At 43.0% G+C, this 17,831-nt stretch overlaps 1 protein-coding gene across 4 annotated transcripts in view; it reads left to right on the top strand.

Moving 5' to 3' along the window:
* Nucleotides 1-1,406: 1,406 nt before the first annotated feature.
* CEP41 (centrosomal protein 41) overlaps nt 1,407-17,831 on the top strand; it is a 50,032-nt gene continuing 33,607 nt past the window's right edge. Inside the window, exon 1 of one of the 4 annotated variants that reach the window (XM_053609500.1) lies at nt 1,407-1,676. In XM_053609500.1, the coding sequence (XP_053465475.1) occupies nt 1,644-1,676 (33 nt within the window). In that variant the 5' untranslated portion in view covers nt 1,407-1,643. The remainder of the gene's footprint in view (nt 1,677-17,831) is intronic. The other 3 variants (XM_053609499.1, XM_053609506.1, XM_053609501.1) reach the window with 3 other exon arrangements.

The following is a 17,831-nucleotide window of genomic DNA, read 5'->3' as shown; positions in this document are numbered from 1 at the left end:
CACCCCTAAACCACACCAGGTCTATAGTAACGTGTTTAGAAGCTTGTTATGCAAAAGCTTTTAGATGAATAATATCCTTCTCACCTCCCCCTTCCAATTTTTTGCAGCCTTAATCTTTTCCTTAGTGGAGGGGTTAGAATGGAAATTTTATTTTATTTAATTAATTTATTTATTTTTGTACAAAAGGTCTTTATTGGTGAAAGGGGGGATGTTGCAGGATAACACCAAGGAGGAGTGAGGAAAGAAAGAGAGGGGAGAAAAAAGAGAGAGAGAGGAAAGTGGGGGAGAGATGGAGACCGAGAGAGACAGGGAGAGACCGGGAGAGAGGGGAGAGAGAGCAGAATGGAAACTTTAGAGGGGTTAAAAGACTGAAGAACACTAGAGAAGTTAAAACTTAGCATGAAGGAATGAATGAAATGCAGGGGGCAGCTGTGGCCAGTTTGAAATCCTGACAGTCAAGCAGCTTTGAGTGATAATGATTCAAGGTGTAGCCTCTACAGTTGGGCTGTTAAAGTGTTTGAGAGGACAAAGGAAGGTGAAGCCACATTGTTGGATGGGTCTTCACCACCCTGAAATAGCTCAGATGTGTTCTATCATTCACACAGAGCCAGCGAATATGAACAGCTCAGGGTAACCTTTCTCCATTCCCTATTCCTGGAAAAACAACTTAGAGCAAAGGACAAAGGGTCACTATGTTGTTCCTTACATGTGAAAGGAAATAATTTTGATGGATTTGGTGGGACATTTAGGAGCCAAGTCAAACTGTGTGTAATTGTTTTGTAAAGGTGCTAGGACTTAATTTTCAGATCGGGAATGAGAACAGGTGGTGGCTGGTGGCAGGAGTCACAATGGTTTCCATGACGACGGGAGTGGGTCTTAGTCATCCTCCCATCCTCCATAAAACCTACTGCAGCTTTCCTCATAAGGTGCTTATTAAATACTTGTTAAATGAATGATGAACCACAGAATGACGTGTGTACTTTGCAATTAAGGCTGCTGTTTTTTTTAGCTAGCTTAAAAGCCTTTAAAGCAACAGTAATTACTGTATTCACGCTTGACATTTTGCATAATTTGCATATTAACTTAACGTGAAAATAATAAACTATCTACTCCCACTCCTGCTGAACAACCCTGGCCCATATTCCTTACTGTGAAAGAAGTAAACTAGATGTTCTGTTAAAATGGTCATGAAAGAGGAGGTGGGTTCAGAGGTTGTAGGGCGTCGGGGGCAGTAGTTACGCCCCCACATTAGCTAATGCGCTGGTTTTGTTCCTGCTCTCCAGCTCCCTCCCCCAGCTTGGGCTGTGCGCAAGCGCCAACTTCTCCCCCCACCCCACACTCACCACACCCCCTCCGCGCCCCTCTTCCCGCGCTGAGGCTGAAGCAGACTAGCCCAGGCTCCCGGCACAAAAGGCCTAGCTAGCTGGCGTCCGCGTTGCCCTGGGCAACCATTGAGCGGAGCCTTGCTATCTTGACCCTGCGACAAGACAATAAACGAGGCCTCCATTGGCTGCCGGGGGAAGACAGGCCAATCGGAAAAGAGGTTACAGGGAGGCGGCTGAGAGAGGTTGAAGGGTTATGGGAAGCTAGGATTAGCGGCAACCGGGAGGCTAGAACCCAGACCGTGGTCGGTTGGAGCCAATATGTCTGTCCGGAGGCACATTGGGAATCCCGAGGTGAGGGCCAGGTCCCGGCCGCAGAGCCGGAGGGGGCGGGCGCACCGGCAGAGGCTCCACGTGGGCAGGGCCGAGCTGCCCGCGACTTCCGCCGCCCGGAAGGTGGGAGCGGCCGGCGTGAGGAGGGGTCGGAAAGCCGGGCGAGGGCGGGGCGGGCCTGGGGGACGGCGCCCAGGGGACCGTCCTGTGCTGAGAGGCGATCTGTCACCGCGAACTTGCCGCTCGAGGAGCGAAAGACACAAAGACAGCTCCTACCCTCAAAGGGCTTACAGTCCCCGAGTGACAGTTACAAACTTGAGTAAAAGACCAAGGAAGGGCCAGCAGTAGTGGGACGCGATGGAAGGGAGCAGTCGCTCCCGATTGCGGGGATGTGAGAAGAGCACCAACGGGCAGACCAAGCCATTGGAAAAGGGAGCAAAACAGACATTAGCTTTGCCCCTTCAGTTTCATCTTTTTCAACGCTAGTTCTCTGCTGCACTGGTGGCAACTTAATTTCAAAACACACATTGGACTCCTACCACGCAGTAGGTGCTGGACACACGAAGAGAATAAGTTAAGGCCTCTGCCCTTGAATAAATTCAGTCTAGTAAGGGATACCTGTAAGCAATCTGAGTACAAATTTGGGGATCAAGATAGCATAATAGGAGATGTTATGGGGGAAAAAGTAAGACTTAACCGAGGGAGTGAGAAAAGGGTTCCACACACGGCAAGTCAGGTGAGCTAAGGTAGGGAGGGCGTGAACTCTGAACAGTCACCAGCACAGAGGCAGGGCAAAGTTGGGAGGGGCCTTCTGTGCCTCACTAACGTTATCTATGCTTGTACTTAACCGGGGTTACAGTTGTTTCATCTCTTCTTTTGTTTGTTTTAGAGACAGAGTCCACTTTATCACCCTGGGTAGAGTGCTGTGGCATCACAGCTCACAGCAACCTCCAACTCTCCTGGGCTTATGCGAGTCTCTTGCCTCAGCCTCCCGAGTAGCTGGGACTACAGGCGCGTGCCACAACCCCCGGCTATTTTTTGTTTGCACAGTTTGGCCGGGGCGGGTTTGAACCCACCACCCTTGGTATATGGGGCCGGTGCCCTACCCACTGAGCCACAGGCGCTGCCATGTTTTATCCCTTGAAGAATGCCTGTTGCTACCTGGAGAAAGTTGGAAGGTTGAGCCTAGGTGGAGAAGGATAGTGGCATGATCATACATATATGTGGAATCTAAAATAACTCATAGAAGTAGAATATACAATAGTGGTTGCCAGAGTTTGGGATAGGGGTGGGAATGGGGAAAAGTTGGTACAAAGTTTCAGTTATACAAGAGAAATAAGTTTTTGAAATCTGTGGCACAGTAGGGTAACAACAGCCAACCCCCAGCACAGTAGAAAATCTGTTTATAGGCTCAGTGCCCGTAGCCCAGTGGTTATGGCACCAGCCACATACACCCAGGCTGGTGGGATAGAGCCTGGCCCGGGTCAGCTAAACAACAATGATAACTGCAACCAAAAAATAGCCGGCCGTTGTGGCAGGCCCCTGTAATCCCAGCTGCCTGGGAGACTGAGGCAAGAGAATTGCTTGAGTCCAGGAGTTTGAGGTTGCTGTGAGCTATGACGTTACAGCACTCTACTGAGGGCGATATAGACACTGTCTCAAAAAAAAAAAAAAGAAAATCTGTGTATAACTTTTGACTCTCCCAGATAATAGCTTGCTGTTGACAGAAGCCTTACAGATAACATAAACAACACATTTTTAATGTTTTATAAATATATATATAGTATTCTTATAATAAAGTATGCTAGAGAAAAGAAATGTTATTAAGAAAATCATAAGGGCTAGCGGGTTCAAATCCAGCCTGGGCCCGCCAAACAACAATGACGGCTGCAACCAAAAAATAGCCAGGCGTTGTGGTGGGTGAATGTAGTCCCAGCTACTTGGGAGGCAGAGGCAGAAGAATCGCTTGAGCCCAGAAGTTGGAGGTTGCTGTGAGCTGTGATGTCATGGTACTCTACCCAGGGTGACAGCTTGAGGCTCTGTCTCAAAAAATAATAATAATAATAAAAAGAAAATCATAAGGACCAGGTGATAATCCCAGCACTTGGGAAGCAGAGGCAGTTGGATTTCCTGAGCTCATAAGTTTGAGACCAGCCTGAGCCAGAGCAAGACCTCTTCTCTAAAAGAAATAGCCAGGTGTTGTGGTAGGCACCTGTAGTCCCAGTTACTCGAGAGGCTGAGGCAAGAGGATTGCTTGACCCCAAGAGTTTGAGGTTGCTGTGAGCTGTGACGCCACAACACTCTACTGAGGATGACAAAGTGAAAATCTGTCTCAAAAATAAAAAAAAAAAAATCATAAGGAAGAAAACATATTTACTATTCATTCAGTGGAAGTGGACCATCATAAAGGTCTTCATCCATGTTGTTATCTTGAGTAGGCTGAGGAGAAGAAAGAGGGGGGGTTGAGTTTGTTGTCTTAGGGGTGGCAGAGGCAGAAGCAAATCTGCATGTAAGTGGACCCACACAATTCAATCACTGTTGTTCAAGGTACAACTATATTGTATATTTCAAAATAGCCAAGGGCAACAAATACAATTAGTGTAACCTGGTTTCTTGTACCCTCAATGAATCCCCAACTATAAATTAAAAAAAAAAAATGAATGGCCAAGGGAGTACATTTCAAATGTCTCAACACAGAGGTAAATGAGGCGATAAATACTGTTGATTAGTTTGATTTAATCATTCCCCATAGTATGAGGTCAGGCAACTAAGTTCACAAACTCATCGCAGAAAAACAGCTGCATGTCTCATTGCTAAATATCACCACAGTCACTTTCAAAGTATTGCCCTTGGGAAGCAAGGCACTGAGGACAGAACCTAGCCTACCCTTCAAAGCATTTTTTCTAGGTTAAGTTTGAGATCTTAATTGTCTGAGCTCACACACATATATGTATTTATCAAAGCATTACTTTGTATACCATAAATATATACAATTATGATTGGTGAATTAAAAATAATAAATAATATTAGTATCGTCTGTCATGGATGGGAGAGGTAGGTGTAGAAAGTGGCCGTTAGCCACATTTATCTTGGCTGCTGGTCAGAATTTGAAAAGCTTTTGTAGAGTTTTAGTAAGGGAGTGCCGTGGTCAGACTTGCATTTTAGGCAGATGGCTGTAGTCACATCATGGAGGATGGGTTTGATGAGGCTCCAGGACTGAAGATTGATTAGGTGGTTGCTATTTTGATGTAGACCTAAATTAAGGCCATGGAATGAGGGACAGAGTTGAGGAGAAATATTTGGGGCTAAAATCATCAAGACTCCATGATTAGCTTTGAGAGGTGACAGTGTGGTGGGTAGCTGAGGTTCCTTGTTTGGACTACTCTTTGGTTCCATGAGTGAGATCAAGAATATGGGAGAAAGAAGGGGAAGAATGGTCTTAGGAGTATAAGGGGAGAGGAGCAATAATGCCCTCTCTGGTTATAGGTTTGTGCCCAAGACAAAGATACCCAGCTTCTTCTCTTGCTGGAGTACAACTTCTAGTAGTTTCTTAAAGAGTGTACAGGAAATAAATATTTTTTATTTATGTCTTAAACGTTAGATATGTCTACAAATGTTATTATTCTACCTTCATTTTTATTTGCCTGAGAGTTTAGCTGAGTAGAGTTCTTGGCTGGAAATCCATCAGCATCTTGAAAACACCATTTTGTGGTCTTCTGGCATCTAGTGTCACTGTGAAGTCCAGTGCTGCTCTGTTGCTTTGTGAACTGTTTTTCTTAGGAAGCTTGTAGAGTCTTCTCTTTGTCCCCAGTGTTAACACTTTTACAGAGGCCAGTGTGGTGGCTCACACCTGTAATCCTAGCTCTCTGGGAGGCCTAGGCAAGTGGATTGGTTACGCTTAGGAGTTCTGAGACCAACCTGAGCAAAAGTGAGACCCCCATCTCCACTAAGAATAGAAAAACTAGCTGAGCATTGTGGCAGGTGCTTGTAGTCCCAGTTACTTGGGAGGCTGAGGCAAGAGGATCACCTCGAGCCCAAGAGTTTGAGGTTGCTGTGAGCTATGAGGCCAGGGCACTCATACCCAGAATAGGATGACAGAATGAGGCTCTGTCTCAAAAAAAGAAAAGAAGACTTTTACAAAGACATTTCTTGCTATGGTCTACTTTCACTCATTTTAGTAGGCACTAGATTCTCACATCTTTCTAGTCTATAAAATATTCTTAAAATTTTTTCCTTGTTAATTTCTCTTATTTTTTTCCCCTTCTTTTTCTTGAACTCATTATTCTAATTTTGTACCTATGTGACTGGTTCTCTAATTTTAAGTTTTATCTTCTGTTTTCTTCATCTGTCTTTTTAGGAGACTTAACTTTATCTTCCAGTCTTTCTATTGAATTTTATTTTATTTTATTTTTTTATTTATGTATTTTTTTTGAGACAGAGTCTCAAGATGTCACCTTGGGTAGAGTGTCACAGCAACCTCAAACTCTTGGGCTTAAGCGATTCTCTTGCCTCAGGCTCCCAAGTAGCTGGGAATACAGGTACATGTCACAATGCCCAGCTATTTTTTATTTATTTATTTATTTATTTTTGCAGTTGTCATTGTTGTTTTAGCTGGCCTGGGCCAGGTTCGAACCACCAGCCTCAGTGTATGTGACTGGTGTCCTAACCACTGAGCTATGGGTGCCACCCTCTATTGAATTTTAATTTCTGCCGTAATTTTTTTTTTTTTTTTTGGTTTTTTTTTTTGGCCGGGGCTGGGTTTGAACCCGCCACCCCCGGCATATGGGACCGGCGCCCTACTTCTTGAGCCACAGGCGCCGCCCTGCCGTAATGTTTTTAATCTTTATTTTATTTCTTTTTTTTTGAGACAGTCTCACTGTGTCACCCTTGGTAGAGTACCGTGGCGTCACAGCTCACAGCAACCTCAATCTCTTGGGCTCAAGCAATTCTCTTGCCTCAGCCTCCCAAGTATCTGGGACTACAGGCACTCACACAGCACCTGGCTATTTTTTTGTTGTTGTTGCAGTTGTCCTTGTTGTTTAGCTGGCCAGGGCTGGGGTCGAACCCACCAGCTGGTGTATGTGGCTGTTGCTGTAACCACTGTGCTACAGGCGCCGAGCCAATGCTTTTAATTTTTAAGAGCTCTGTTTTTTACTCTGATGTCCTTTTAGAAAACTTTTTTTTTTTTTTTTTTTTGCAGTTTTTGGCCGGGGCTGGGTTTGAACCCGCCACCTCCAGTTTATGGGGCTGGCGCCCTACTCCTTTGAGCCACAGGTACCACCCCCTTTATTTTAGGGTGGCGCCTGTGGCTCAAAGGAGTAAGGCGCCAGCCCCATATGCTGGAGGTGGCGGGTTCAAACCCAGTCCTGGCCAAAAACTGCAAAAAAAAAAAAAAAAAAAAAGAAAACTTTATTTTAACATAGAGATTCATAGGAGGTTGCAAAGATAGTACAAAACATGACTATATTTTACATAAGTCTAGTACAATATCAAAACTTGAAAATTGGGTGGCGCCTGTGGTTTAGTGAGTAGGGTGCCAGCCCTATATACCAAGGGTGGTGGGGTCGAACCTGTCCCCAGCCAAACTGCAACAAAAGATAGCCTGGTTTTGTGGTGGGCGCCTGTAGCCCCAGCTACTCAGGAAGCTGAGGGAAGAGAATCGCCTAAGCCCAAGAGCTGGAGGTTACTGTGATCTGTGACGGCCATGGCACTCTACGGAAGGGCAACAAAGTGAGACTCTTGACTTTTTTTTTTTTTTTGCAGTTTTTGGCCGGGGCTGGGTTTGAACCTGCCACCTCTGGCATATGGGGTCGGCGCCCTATTCCCTTGAGCCACAGGCGCCACCCTCTTGACTCTTGTGGCGGGCGCCTGTAGTCCCAGCTACTCGGGAGGCTGAGGCAAGAGAATCGCTTAAGCCCAGGAGTTGGAGGTTGCTGTGAGCTGTGTGAGGCCACAGCACTCTACCGAGGGCCATAAAGTGAAACTCTGCCTCTACAAAAAAAAAAAAAAAAAAAGTTCATTTAAAAAAAAAAATATATTTTTTTTGAAAATTGAAGTTTGTATACTGTATATAGTTTTAGGCCATATGTATCACTTGTGTAGGTTTAATAACATTAAGATCTGTACATATATAAGTGGTCAATAAGGAGAAGGAATGATTGCATCACTGCAATACCCTTCCTAGTTACACCCGCTTTTCTCCCTCTCACCATCCTAACCCTTGGCAATCACATATGTATTCTCCATCTCTATAATTTTGTCATTCATCAATGTTACATAAAATCAGGACAGTATGGAACATTTTGAGTTTGGCTTTTATTCACTCAGGATAATGTCCTTGAGACACATCCAAGTTGGTACATGCTGATTAGTATTCTGAGGTATGGATGTACAAGTATTTTAACCATTCAGCTAGTATAGACATTTTGGTTGATTTCAGTTTTGGGCTATTGCATATAAAGATATGAACATTTGGGTATAGCTCTTTGTGTGGGCATTAATTTTCATTCCTCTGGGATAAACGCCCAGGAGTATAATTGCTGGGTTGTATGTTAAGCATGTTTTATTAGAAACTGCCAAACTGTTTTCCAGAGTGGCTACACCATTTTATATTCCTGCCAACGGTGTATGAGAGATTCAGTTTTTGTACGTTCTTGGCAGCATTTAACATTGTCAATTTTTTTTTTTTTTTTGAGACAGTCTCAAGATGTTGCCCTGGGTAGAGTGCTGTGGCAACATAGCTCACAGCAACCTCAAACTCTTGGGCTTAAGTGATTCTCTTGCCTCAGCCTCCCAAGTAGCTGGGGCTATAGATGTCCGCCACAGTGCCCGGCTATTTTTTGTTTGTTTGTTTGTTTGTTTTGCAGTTGTCACTGTTGCTTTAGCAGGCCCAGGCCGGGTTCAAACTCACCAGCCCAGGTGTATGTGACTGGCGTCCTACCCACTGAGCTATGGGCACCACCCAATTGTCAATATTTTTTATTTTAGCTATTTTAATAAGTGTGTAGTGCCATTCTCATTGTGTTTTTAAGTTGTATTTCCCTAATGGATACAGATTTTGGTTTGCGGGGGGAGGGGTTGTTTTTTCTTTGAGACAGAGTCTCACTATATTGTCCTCAGTAGAGTGCCATAGTCTCACAGCTCATAGCAACCTCAAACTCTTGGGCTTAAGCAGTTCTCTTGCCTCAGCCTCCCAAGTAGCTGGGACTACTGGCGCCTGCCACAACGCCTGGCTATTTTTTTGTTTGTTGTCGTTGTTTAGCAGACTTGGGCCAGGTTCGAACCCACCAGCCCTGGTACATGTGGCCAGCGTCCTTCTGAGCTACAGGCACCAAGCCTTTGAACTTTTAAAATATAAATCTGTATGTATCCATGTATAATTTTGTTACATGGATGTATTGCATAGTGGTGAAGTCTGGGCATTTACTATATCCAACAGTTTATTATCCACTTCCCTTCCACCCATCCTAAACATATTTTCATGTGATTATTTGCCATCTATGTATTTTCTTTAATAAATATAGCTTTGTGTCTTTTGCCTAGTTTCTAATTTTTTTCCTTTTTTTTTTTTAGTTTCTATTTTTTTTTTATTGTTGAGTTTTTTGTTTGCTTTTTTGTTGGTGACTAAATATTGTTTATTGCAAAAGCAGTGATCATTAGGATTATGTTTCCTTACTGTTTTTTGTTTTCCCTAGAGTTTCTATCTGCCTTTATTTTCATTCTATAGTTTTTATGAATAATTTAGGACATTTTCGTACATCACTTAACTTATAATTTTTTTCTTTTCTTTTCTTTTTTTTTTTTTTTGAGACAGAGTCTTACTTTGTCACATCTCATCCACCCCAGGTGCTGTGGCATCATAGCTCACAGCAACCTCAAATTCTCAGGCTCAACCCATCCTCTTGCCGCAGCCTCCCAGGTGTGCACCACAACGTGTGGCTGGTTTTTTTTTTGGGCCCCATCCTGGTTCAAACCCTCCACCTCTGGTATATGGGGCCGGCGCCCTCCTACTTTGAGCCACATGTGGCTGTTTTTAGAGACAGGGTCTTGCTCTTGCTCAGGCTGGTCTCAAACTCTTGAGCTCAACCAATCCATCTGCCTCAGTGTCCCAGAGTGCTAGGATTCATACCTGTGAGCCACTGTGCCTGACCTTATAATTTTTTTCATATTTATCTTTTCTGAAGCTTTCTCTATTTGCACACACGTGTATATATGAGGGGTGAAGAGTTTTATTTTATGGTTTTGTTTTACGTAAATGTTGTAACATTATACATATGTTTTTTTGACTTGCTTTTTTCACTTAATATATCTTGGAAATCTTTCTACATCAGAAAAATATACTTCAACTTAATTATCTTTTAACTCTTACTGAAGTACTTAGTCTGTTTGTAGCACAGTTTTTGTTTTGTTTTGTTTTGTTTTTGAGACAGAGTCTCACTATGTTGCCTTGGGTAGATTGGTGTCACAGCTCACAGCAACCTCAAACTCTTGGGCTTAAGAGATTCTCTTGCCTCAGCCTCCCAAGTAGCTGGGACTACAGGCGCCAGCCACAACGCCCAGCCATTTTTTGGTTATAGTTGTCGTTGTTTGGTAGGCCTGGGCTACATTCGAACCCGCCAGCTCTGGTGTATGTGGCTGGTACCCTAACTGCTAAGCTACAGGTGCCGAGCCTGTATCACAGTTTTGTTTTGTTTTTCTAATTTTATTATACATCAATTGTAGACATGGATTGATATAGTTTGATTATTCATATTTTTCAGTCATAGCCAGTTTTGGTTTACCCTGCTCTTCACCATTAGGTATCTGTTCCCATATGTGTATCTTTCTCGTTCACCTGCTGTATTATTTTAATGTAACATATTATTTTGTGAGTTTACAAAATTTACAAAAATAGTTTATGCTATATTTCTACGACTTGCTTTTGTCATGCAAATTATGCTTGATATCCATCCATGTTGATAAATATGACTAGTTTATTCCTTTTAGCTGCTGTAGACTAATCTAGCATATGATGAGACTACATTTTATCTGTTTTCCCATGGTAGTCATTTAGGTTGTTTTTTATTATTTTCTATTATAAATAGTTATAATATACTATTAAAAACACTGATGTAGGCTGGGCACCTATAGCTCAAGCGGCTAAGGCGCCAGCCACACACACCACAGCTGGCGAGTTCCAATCCAGTCTGGGCCTGCCAAACAGCAATGACAACTACAACCAAAAAATAGCTGGGCATTGTGGCGGGCACCTGTAGTCCCAGCTACTTGGGAGGCTGAGGCAAGGGAATTGCTTGAGCCCATGGCACTATACCCAAGGCCACAGCTTGAGTGAGGCTCTGTCTCAAAAAAAACACTGATGCAATGAACATTTTTACTGTTGAGTTTTGAGAGCTCTTTATACATTTGAAATACTAGTCCTTTTTGGATATATGCTTTACCGTTATTTTCCTCCAGCCTGTAGCTTATCTTTTCATACTCTTAACAGGGTTTTTTTATAGAGGAAAAGGTTTTTTTTTTTTATTGTTGGGGATTCATTGAGGGTACAATAAGCCAGGTTACACTGATTGCATTTGTTAGGTAAAGTGCCTCTTGGAATCATGTCTTGCCCCCAGAAGGTGTGGCACGCACCAAGGCCCCGCCCCCCCTTCCCTCTCTCTGCTGTAGAGGAAAAGTTTTTTTAAAAAATATTTTTGTTTTTTAAACTTTAATTTTTAATTTTTTTTTTTTTTGAGACAGAGTCTCACTTTGTTGTCCTCGGAAGAGTGCTGTGGCATCACAGCTCACAGCAACCTTAAACTCTTGGGCTTAAGTGATTCTTGCCTCAGCCTCCCGAGTAGCTGGGACTACAGGTGCCTGCCACAACGCCCGGCTATTTTTTGTTGTTGTTATAGTTGTCATTGTTGTTTGGCAGACCTGGGTTGGGTTCGAACCCGCCAACTCCAGTGTATATGGCCAGCGCCCTAACCCCTGAGCTACAGGTGCTGAGCCATAAACTTTAATTTTTGATAGCAACTTTATTGAGATATAATTCACATACCATAAATTTACCCATTTAAAGTGTACAGTTCAATGGTTTTAATATATTCACAGAGTTAGTTGTTCAGTCATCACTGCCGTCAATTTTAGAAAATGTGGACATGGCGGCGCCTGTGGCTCAGTCGGTAAGGCGCCGGCCCCACAGACCGAGGGTGGCGGGTTCAAACCCGGCCCCGGCTGAACTGCAACCAGAAAATAGAAAATGTGGACATATATTTTTGTTTCTCTAATGATAGTTTTTTTTTTTTTTTTTTTTTTTTTGTAGAGACAGAGTCTCACTTTATGGCCCTCGGTAGAGTGCCGTGGCCTCACACAGCTCACAGCAACCTCCAACTCCTGGGCTTCAGCGATTCTCTTGCCTCAGCCTCTCAAGTAGCTGGGACTACAGGCGCCCGCCACAACGCCCGGCTATCTAATGATAGTTTTTAAAAATATTTTTTCCCTGCGTAGTCTCAGTTTCTTCCAAATTACTGTTTTTCTCTTTGTTTTGTTGGAAATGTTTGTATTAGATCAGGCTGCCATCACAAAATTCCAGATTGGGTGGCTTAAACAGAAATTTGCTTCTCATAGTTCTGGAGGCTGGAAATCCAAAATCAGGGTGCCAGACAGTTTAGTTTCTGGGGAGGACTGTCTTCCTGGCTGCCTTCTCACTGTGTCCTAGAGGTGGAGAGGAGCAGAGAAGGAGTTCTCTGGAGTCCCTTCCTGTAAGGACACTATAATCCTATTGGATTAGGGTGCCCCTTATGCCCTTGTTTTACAGTTTTTAATTACCTACCAAAGGTCCTTTCTCCAAATATAGTCACATTGGGGGTTAGGGCTTCAAGATGCAGGGACACATCTTGACACATTGGCGGGGGGGCCACAATTTAGTCTATAGCAATGTCATAGACGTATTTTAACCCAGATTTGTTAATGTATGTTTTCAAATAGGAGACTTTAAAAGGGGATTGAGGTCTTTGTATATTTGGGAGAAACTTGCTGATCACAAACTTTATTATATTAATAGAATGATCTTAATAAGCCATGACTTCAGGACTCCTCATGCCTCATCTGTAGCTTCCACTCTTTCCTCTCAGGCTGACCATTTTCCCTAGAGAACTTCTTTAGTTTCCTGAGAGTAAAAGCCCAGTTGAATTCCTACAGGGATTAGGGCTGGAGGCTAAATATCAAGATTAGGATGTGTCATTCATTTACTACCCCTATTCTCAGTAAGAATATCTCTGCCTTCTGTGTGGGAACCTCCCTTGAGAGAAACTCTCCAGGGAATAATCTATAGACATCCGCCAGTATCAGGGACGGGCAATCCTTCAGTGGCACCAAGGGGAAACGGGTTGTAGATCCAGCTGCTTCTCAAACAGCCTTCAACCAGCCCTTGTTGAAAGTACTTCTTTTATTCCTCACTTCTAGAACTGCCTGAGGCTGTCATTTTCTTTCTTTCTTTCTTTCTTTTCTTTCCTTCCTTTCCTTCTTTCTTTCTTTCTTTCTTTCTTTCTTTCTTTCCACAGTCTCTTTGTTGCCCTCAGGGAAGTGCCATGAATTTTTGTTCTTGGCTTTCCCTTTTGCCCCGTAGTCTTTGGCTATCTTGAGTCCATCAAGGTATTTTCACTTGTTGATCAACTTTCTAGATTTCAGAAATCTAGTGCTTCATTGCTCTCTGGAGCACTACTCTCTGTCTTTTGGGCCTTGTCCTTAAAACAATATCCTTTTAATGAGGTTTTATTGAAGTTTTAAGAAGGAGTAAAATTAGATACATTCATTCAATCTGCTATCTTCACCTAGTACATCATCATCTGTAATTATTTGAGTTTTTTTTTCTGGCATACTTACAAGAACATAAGATAGGAACCTTGTCTGCTTTGTCCCATTGGCTGGCATGCAGTTGTTTCATAAGTATTTGTTGAATGAGTAAATGAATATGTACCTGAAACTCAGAAAAGTCAAACCTAAAGTTCACTATTTTTTATTTTATTTTATTTTTTGAGACAGAGTCTCATTATCTGCCTAGGCTAGAGTGCCTTGGAGTCAACCTAGTTCACAGCAACCTCAAACTCCTGGGCCTAAGTGATCCTCCTACCTCAGCCTCCCAAGGAGCTGGGACTACAGGTGGCCACCGCAACACCTGTCTAATTTTTCTACTACTTTTAATAGAGATAGCATCTCTTGATGAGGCTGCTCTTGAACAGAGCTCAAGTAATCCTTTTACCTGGGCCTCCCAGAGTGGTAGGATTACAGGCATGAGCCATCACAGCTGGCCTAAAGTTCACTACTTGGGCCATATGCATTGATACATGCTTATAGCCCGGCTATTCTGGAGGCTGAGGCATGAGGATTGCTTGAGCCCAGGAGTTCTGGGATGTAGTGTACTGTGCCCACCAGGTGTCCTCACTAAGTCTGCCATCTTTATGATGACCTCCCAAAAATGGAGGGACTACTTTCTTGTCTAACTGGCCCAGGTCAGAAATGGAGCAGGTCAAAACTACTGATAAGTAGTAGGATCATACCTGTGAATAGCCCCTGCACTCTAGCCTGGGCAACACAGTGCGACCCCGTCTCTAAAAATAAATAATAAATAAAGTTCACTATTTGGAATCAGAGACATAGAGATAGAATGAAGCCTAAGTATTTGGCTCTCAGAAAACCTATAGATTGAGAAGTTGGAATCTTGAAGCAAAAAGTAGTTAAGTGGCTGACAGTAGCAATAGATGTGGCTTTGGAGAGGAGAGCAAGTGAAACACAAGAAGGTAGGGATATAGAACAGTGTCATATACCACAGCAAGGTGGAGTAAGTTAAGGACGGTAAGCTACCCATTGTATTTGGCAACTGGGTGTCTCTGATGTTAGCTAACTGCTGTAAGAACCTCTCAGTTGAATGTTGGGGACAGCAACCATACTTCAGTGGTTTGAGATTATTGGTGTAGTTTTTTTTTAAGGGACTTAGCTGGAAAGGAATAAGGGTGGGCCGAAGTTCCAATTATAAAATATATTGGTTTGTAATGAGTTATTCCATATTTAGTGGCTTAAAATAATAATGGTCATTTTATTATCTCTCATGGTTCTGAGAGTTGCCTTAGCTCAGCTCGGTGGTTCTCACTTGGGATCTCTCATGTGGTTTTGTAGACAAACAGTAGCTGGGGCTAGTTATCCTAAAGGCTTTTTCATTCACGTTGATGCTGTTGGCCACACCACCTACAAATGGCCTTTTGTGGCTTGGTTTTCCTTACAGCCTGATGCTGAGTTCTAAGAGCAAGTGTCCCAAGAGAACCAGGTGGATGGAAGGTGTATTGCCTTTTATGGTCTAGCCTTATAAGTCATGTCACTTTCATCATGCAGTCACAGGCTTTTCCAGAATTAGGAAAGGGAACAGAGGCTCTCACCCTCAATGGGAGGGGTGTAACATCACGGTGTAAGTGAGATGGGAGATTTTCTTGCAGCCATCTTGAACAGTGCAATCTGCCACAGGTTGTAGCTGCTGCACACAGAAGCATGGGTCAAGGTTGGTATTTGAGATCAGCGTAATTAGACCTGATTAAAACTCCCCCCCTTTTTTTAATGTTCCCCTTTAAAAGACCTATTTTGAATGTGAGATTTTCTTGAATATGGCTGCCTTGAAACTGGTAGCCACTGTCTTTGTTTTATGGATTTCCTCTCTGTAGACAAAGGAGATAGTAGAGAAATTCTAAACAAAATATATAATGGCATTTTAAAAATTCTTTAAATGTAAATCTTCTTACGTATGTTGCAACTAAAATATGAACAACCTGTGAGTTCCATTTTGAGAGAAATGGGAAATCAGAAAATCTCATTCATGTTTTGGTGACTTTCCTTCAGAAAAATCTTATCCTTGACTTCTCTCTCTTTCTTCACCCTTCTCCAACACCTATGTATTCATAAAGCTCAGTCTTACTTGCATATGTAAATAATCTGCCAGAATATTGTTTTGCCTGTATGGCTCACAGCTCAGTATTTTTAGTGCCTTCTATTGTCTTTAGGACCCTCAGTCTGCGTTCAGGCTCTTCCACTTGGAGCCTACCTATCCATATCCATGTTCAGCCTTATAGCGCAGGATTCCATATACTAATGATTCTTAACTCTTTTGGGGTTACATACCCTTTTAAAATTTGGTTAAAATCAAGGACCATTTCCCCAGAAAAATATGCACACACAGACACACACAAAAATATCGCACAGTTTCTTGGGACTCAGATGAGTTTTATGAGGTCCCATATTAAGAACCCCTGCTGTATTGAGGATGTATAGTATTTGCGAGGATTAAAGGAGATGAGGTAGGTCAAATTCTTAATGAGTGCCTGACAATGTAGTAAGTACTCAATAAATGTCAGCAGTGACTTACTATTTTGTTGTTAGGCCTTCTCTAGCAAATAGAACACTTTGTTGCTCTTTAAACATGCTTTAAAGTGGCTTTACTGTTATACTTTTCTTCACTTTGAATATTTTTTTATCCCTCTTCCCCATCTTTTTAACCACAGAAATTCAACCCTTAAAACATGCTTCAGCGCCCATCCCTCCACGCAGTCTCCCTTATCACCCCCAGTAGATGAGCAGTCACCTTTTCCCTGGAGCCTTCAATCCTGCCCGTGGGGCACCAATGCACGCTGCGTGTTGCCCAGGTCTTCATCTGGTAGGAACTTTCTGCTCCCTTCTTAGTACAAGGCCTTGTAGTAGGTACAGAGATCTACAAGGCAGAGCCCCTGTCCCAAGTGCAGGTAGTGAGAAGTGTAAATAGTACAAAGAAATGTGAAAATCCAGGTAGGGAAGAGATTTCCATCTGACCGGGGCCTTCAGAGGGGTTTTCCTAGAAGATAAGTCTGTACTGGGTCTTGAAAGTCAAGTAGAAGTAGCTAGGGTAGGATAGGTAGACAGGCAGGGCGTTATCTTTTGACTCTTTCTAGAGATGTAAACCCTTGGGTCTTTAATATGAACTTTCTCAACTTTCTGCCTTTTCCTTATGAGCTTCGTAATTATGTCCACCTGTATTATGTCTTTATCTTAAATATATATCCAAAGCTGACCCTTCCACCTGGGCTCTGGGCCCCATCCTCTCCCACTCTCTCTTTTCATCCCTTCTTGCTCATTTTCAGCCTCTCTTATCTTGCCCATTGGCCTATACACATCCAAATCTTTTCCTTTTTTTTTTTTTTTTTTTTGTAGAGACAGAGTCTCACTATATCGCCCTCGATAGAGTGCTGTGGCATCACACAGCTCACAACAACCTCCAACTCCTGGGCTTAGGCGATTCTCTTGCCTCAGCCTCCTGACTAGCTGGGACCACAGGCGCCCACCACAACGCCTGGCTGTTTTTTTGTTGCAGTTTGACCAGAGCTGGGTTTGAACCCTTGGTATATCGGACCGGCGCCCTACTCACTGAGCCACAGGTGCCGCCCAATCTCTTCCTTTTTTAAAAAAGAAAGAACAACAGCAACAACAAAGATAATTCCTTAGCATCTGTCTTGAGGAGAAAAAAGATCATCAGGCTGCTGTCTTCTTTCCTTCCTCTCCTTTGTGCGCCTGACCTGCTGTTTTTGCTTCTGCCCCTCACTTGACTATATCTGCTTCCACCGGGGCCATGGCAGTGTCCTCGTTTGCTAAATCCACATTCCCTTCCCTCTTGGTCTCTTACTTGACCTGTGTTCTTGTTTGCTTGTTCATACTCGACCTTTTGTTCTCTGTCTCAACAGCATAGTTCACTGTTGACCACTGCCTTCTTTCTGAAACCGCTCTTTAATTTTCATGAGCCGCTTTTGTGTCTCCTCCAACTGACCTTAAATGTAGGGGTTTTTCTTCGTTGTGTACACTCTCCCCTAGAGCGATTTCATCCATTCCATGGCTTCCTCTGCTACCCATATGCTGACAGTTCCCACATCTTGTTTCTTCTAGCCCAGATCTATCTCCTGATCTCCAGACCCAAAGAGCCAGCTGGACATTTCCATGTTAGATAACCCACAGAGATCTCATGCTCAACATGCCCCAAACTGAACATTAATGTGTTTTTCAATATATGCTTCCTCCTTAACTCCTTGTTTTGGGGAATGGTATCATGGTCTTCCTGTGATATGAGTCAATTTTAAATCATACTACTTTTACATTTTAAAGATTTTTTAAAACTGTCTTTTCATCTTCATC

This window comes from Nycticebus coucang, chromosome 11, assembly GCF_027406575.1.
Source record: "Nycticebus coucang isolate mNycCou1 chromosome 11, mNycCou1.pri, whole genome shotgun sequence".
Taxonomy (NCBI): Eukaryota; Metazoa; Chordata; class Mammalia; order Primates; family Lorisidae; genus Nycticebus; species Nycticebus coucang.
Note: the sequence above shows the minus strand (reverse complement) of the source record. Positions and strands in the feature narration are given on the sequence as shown.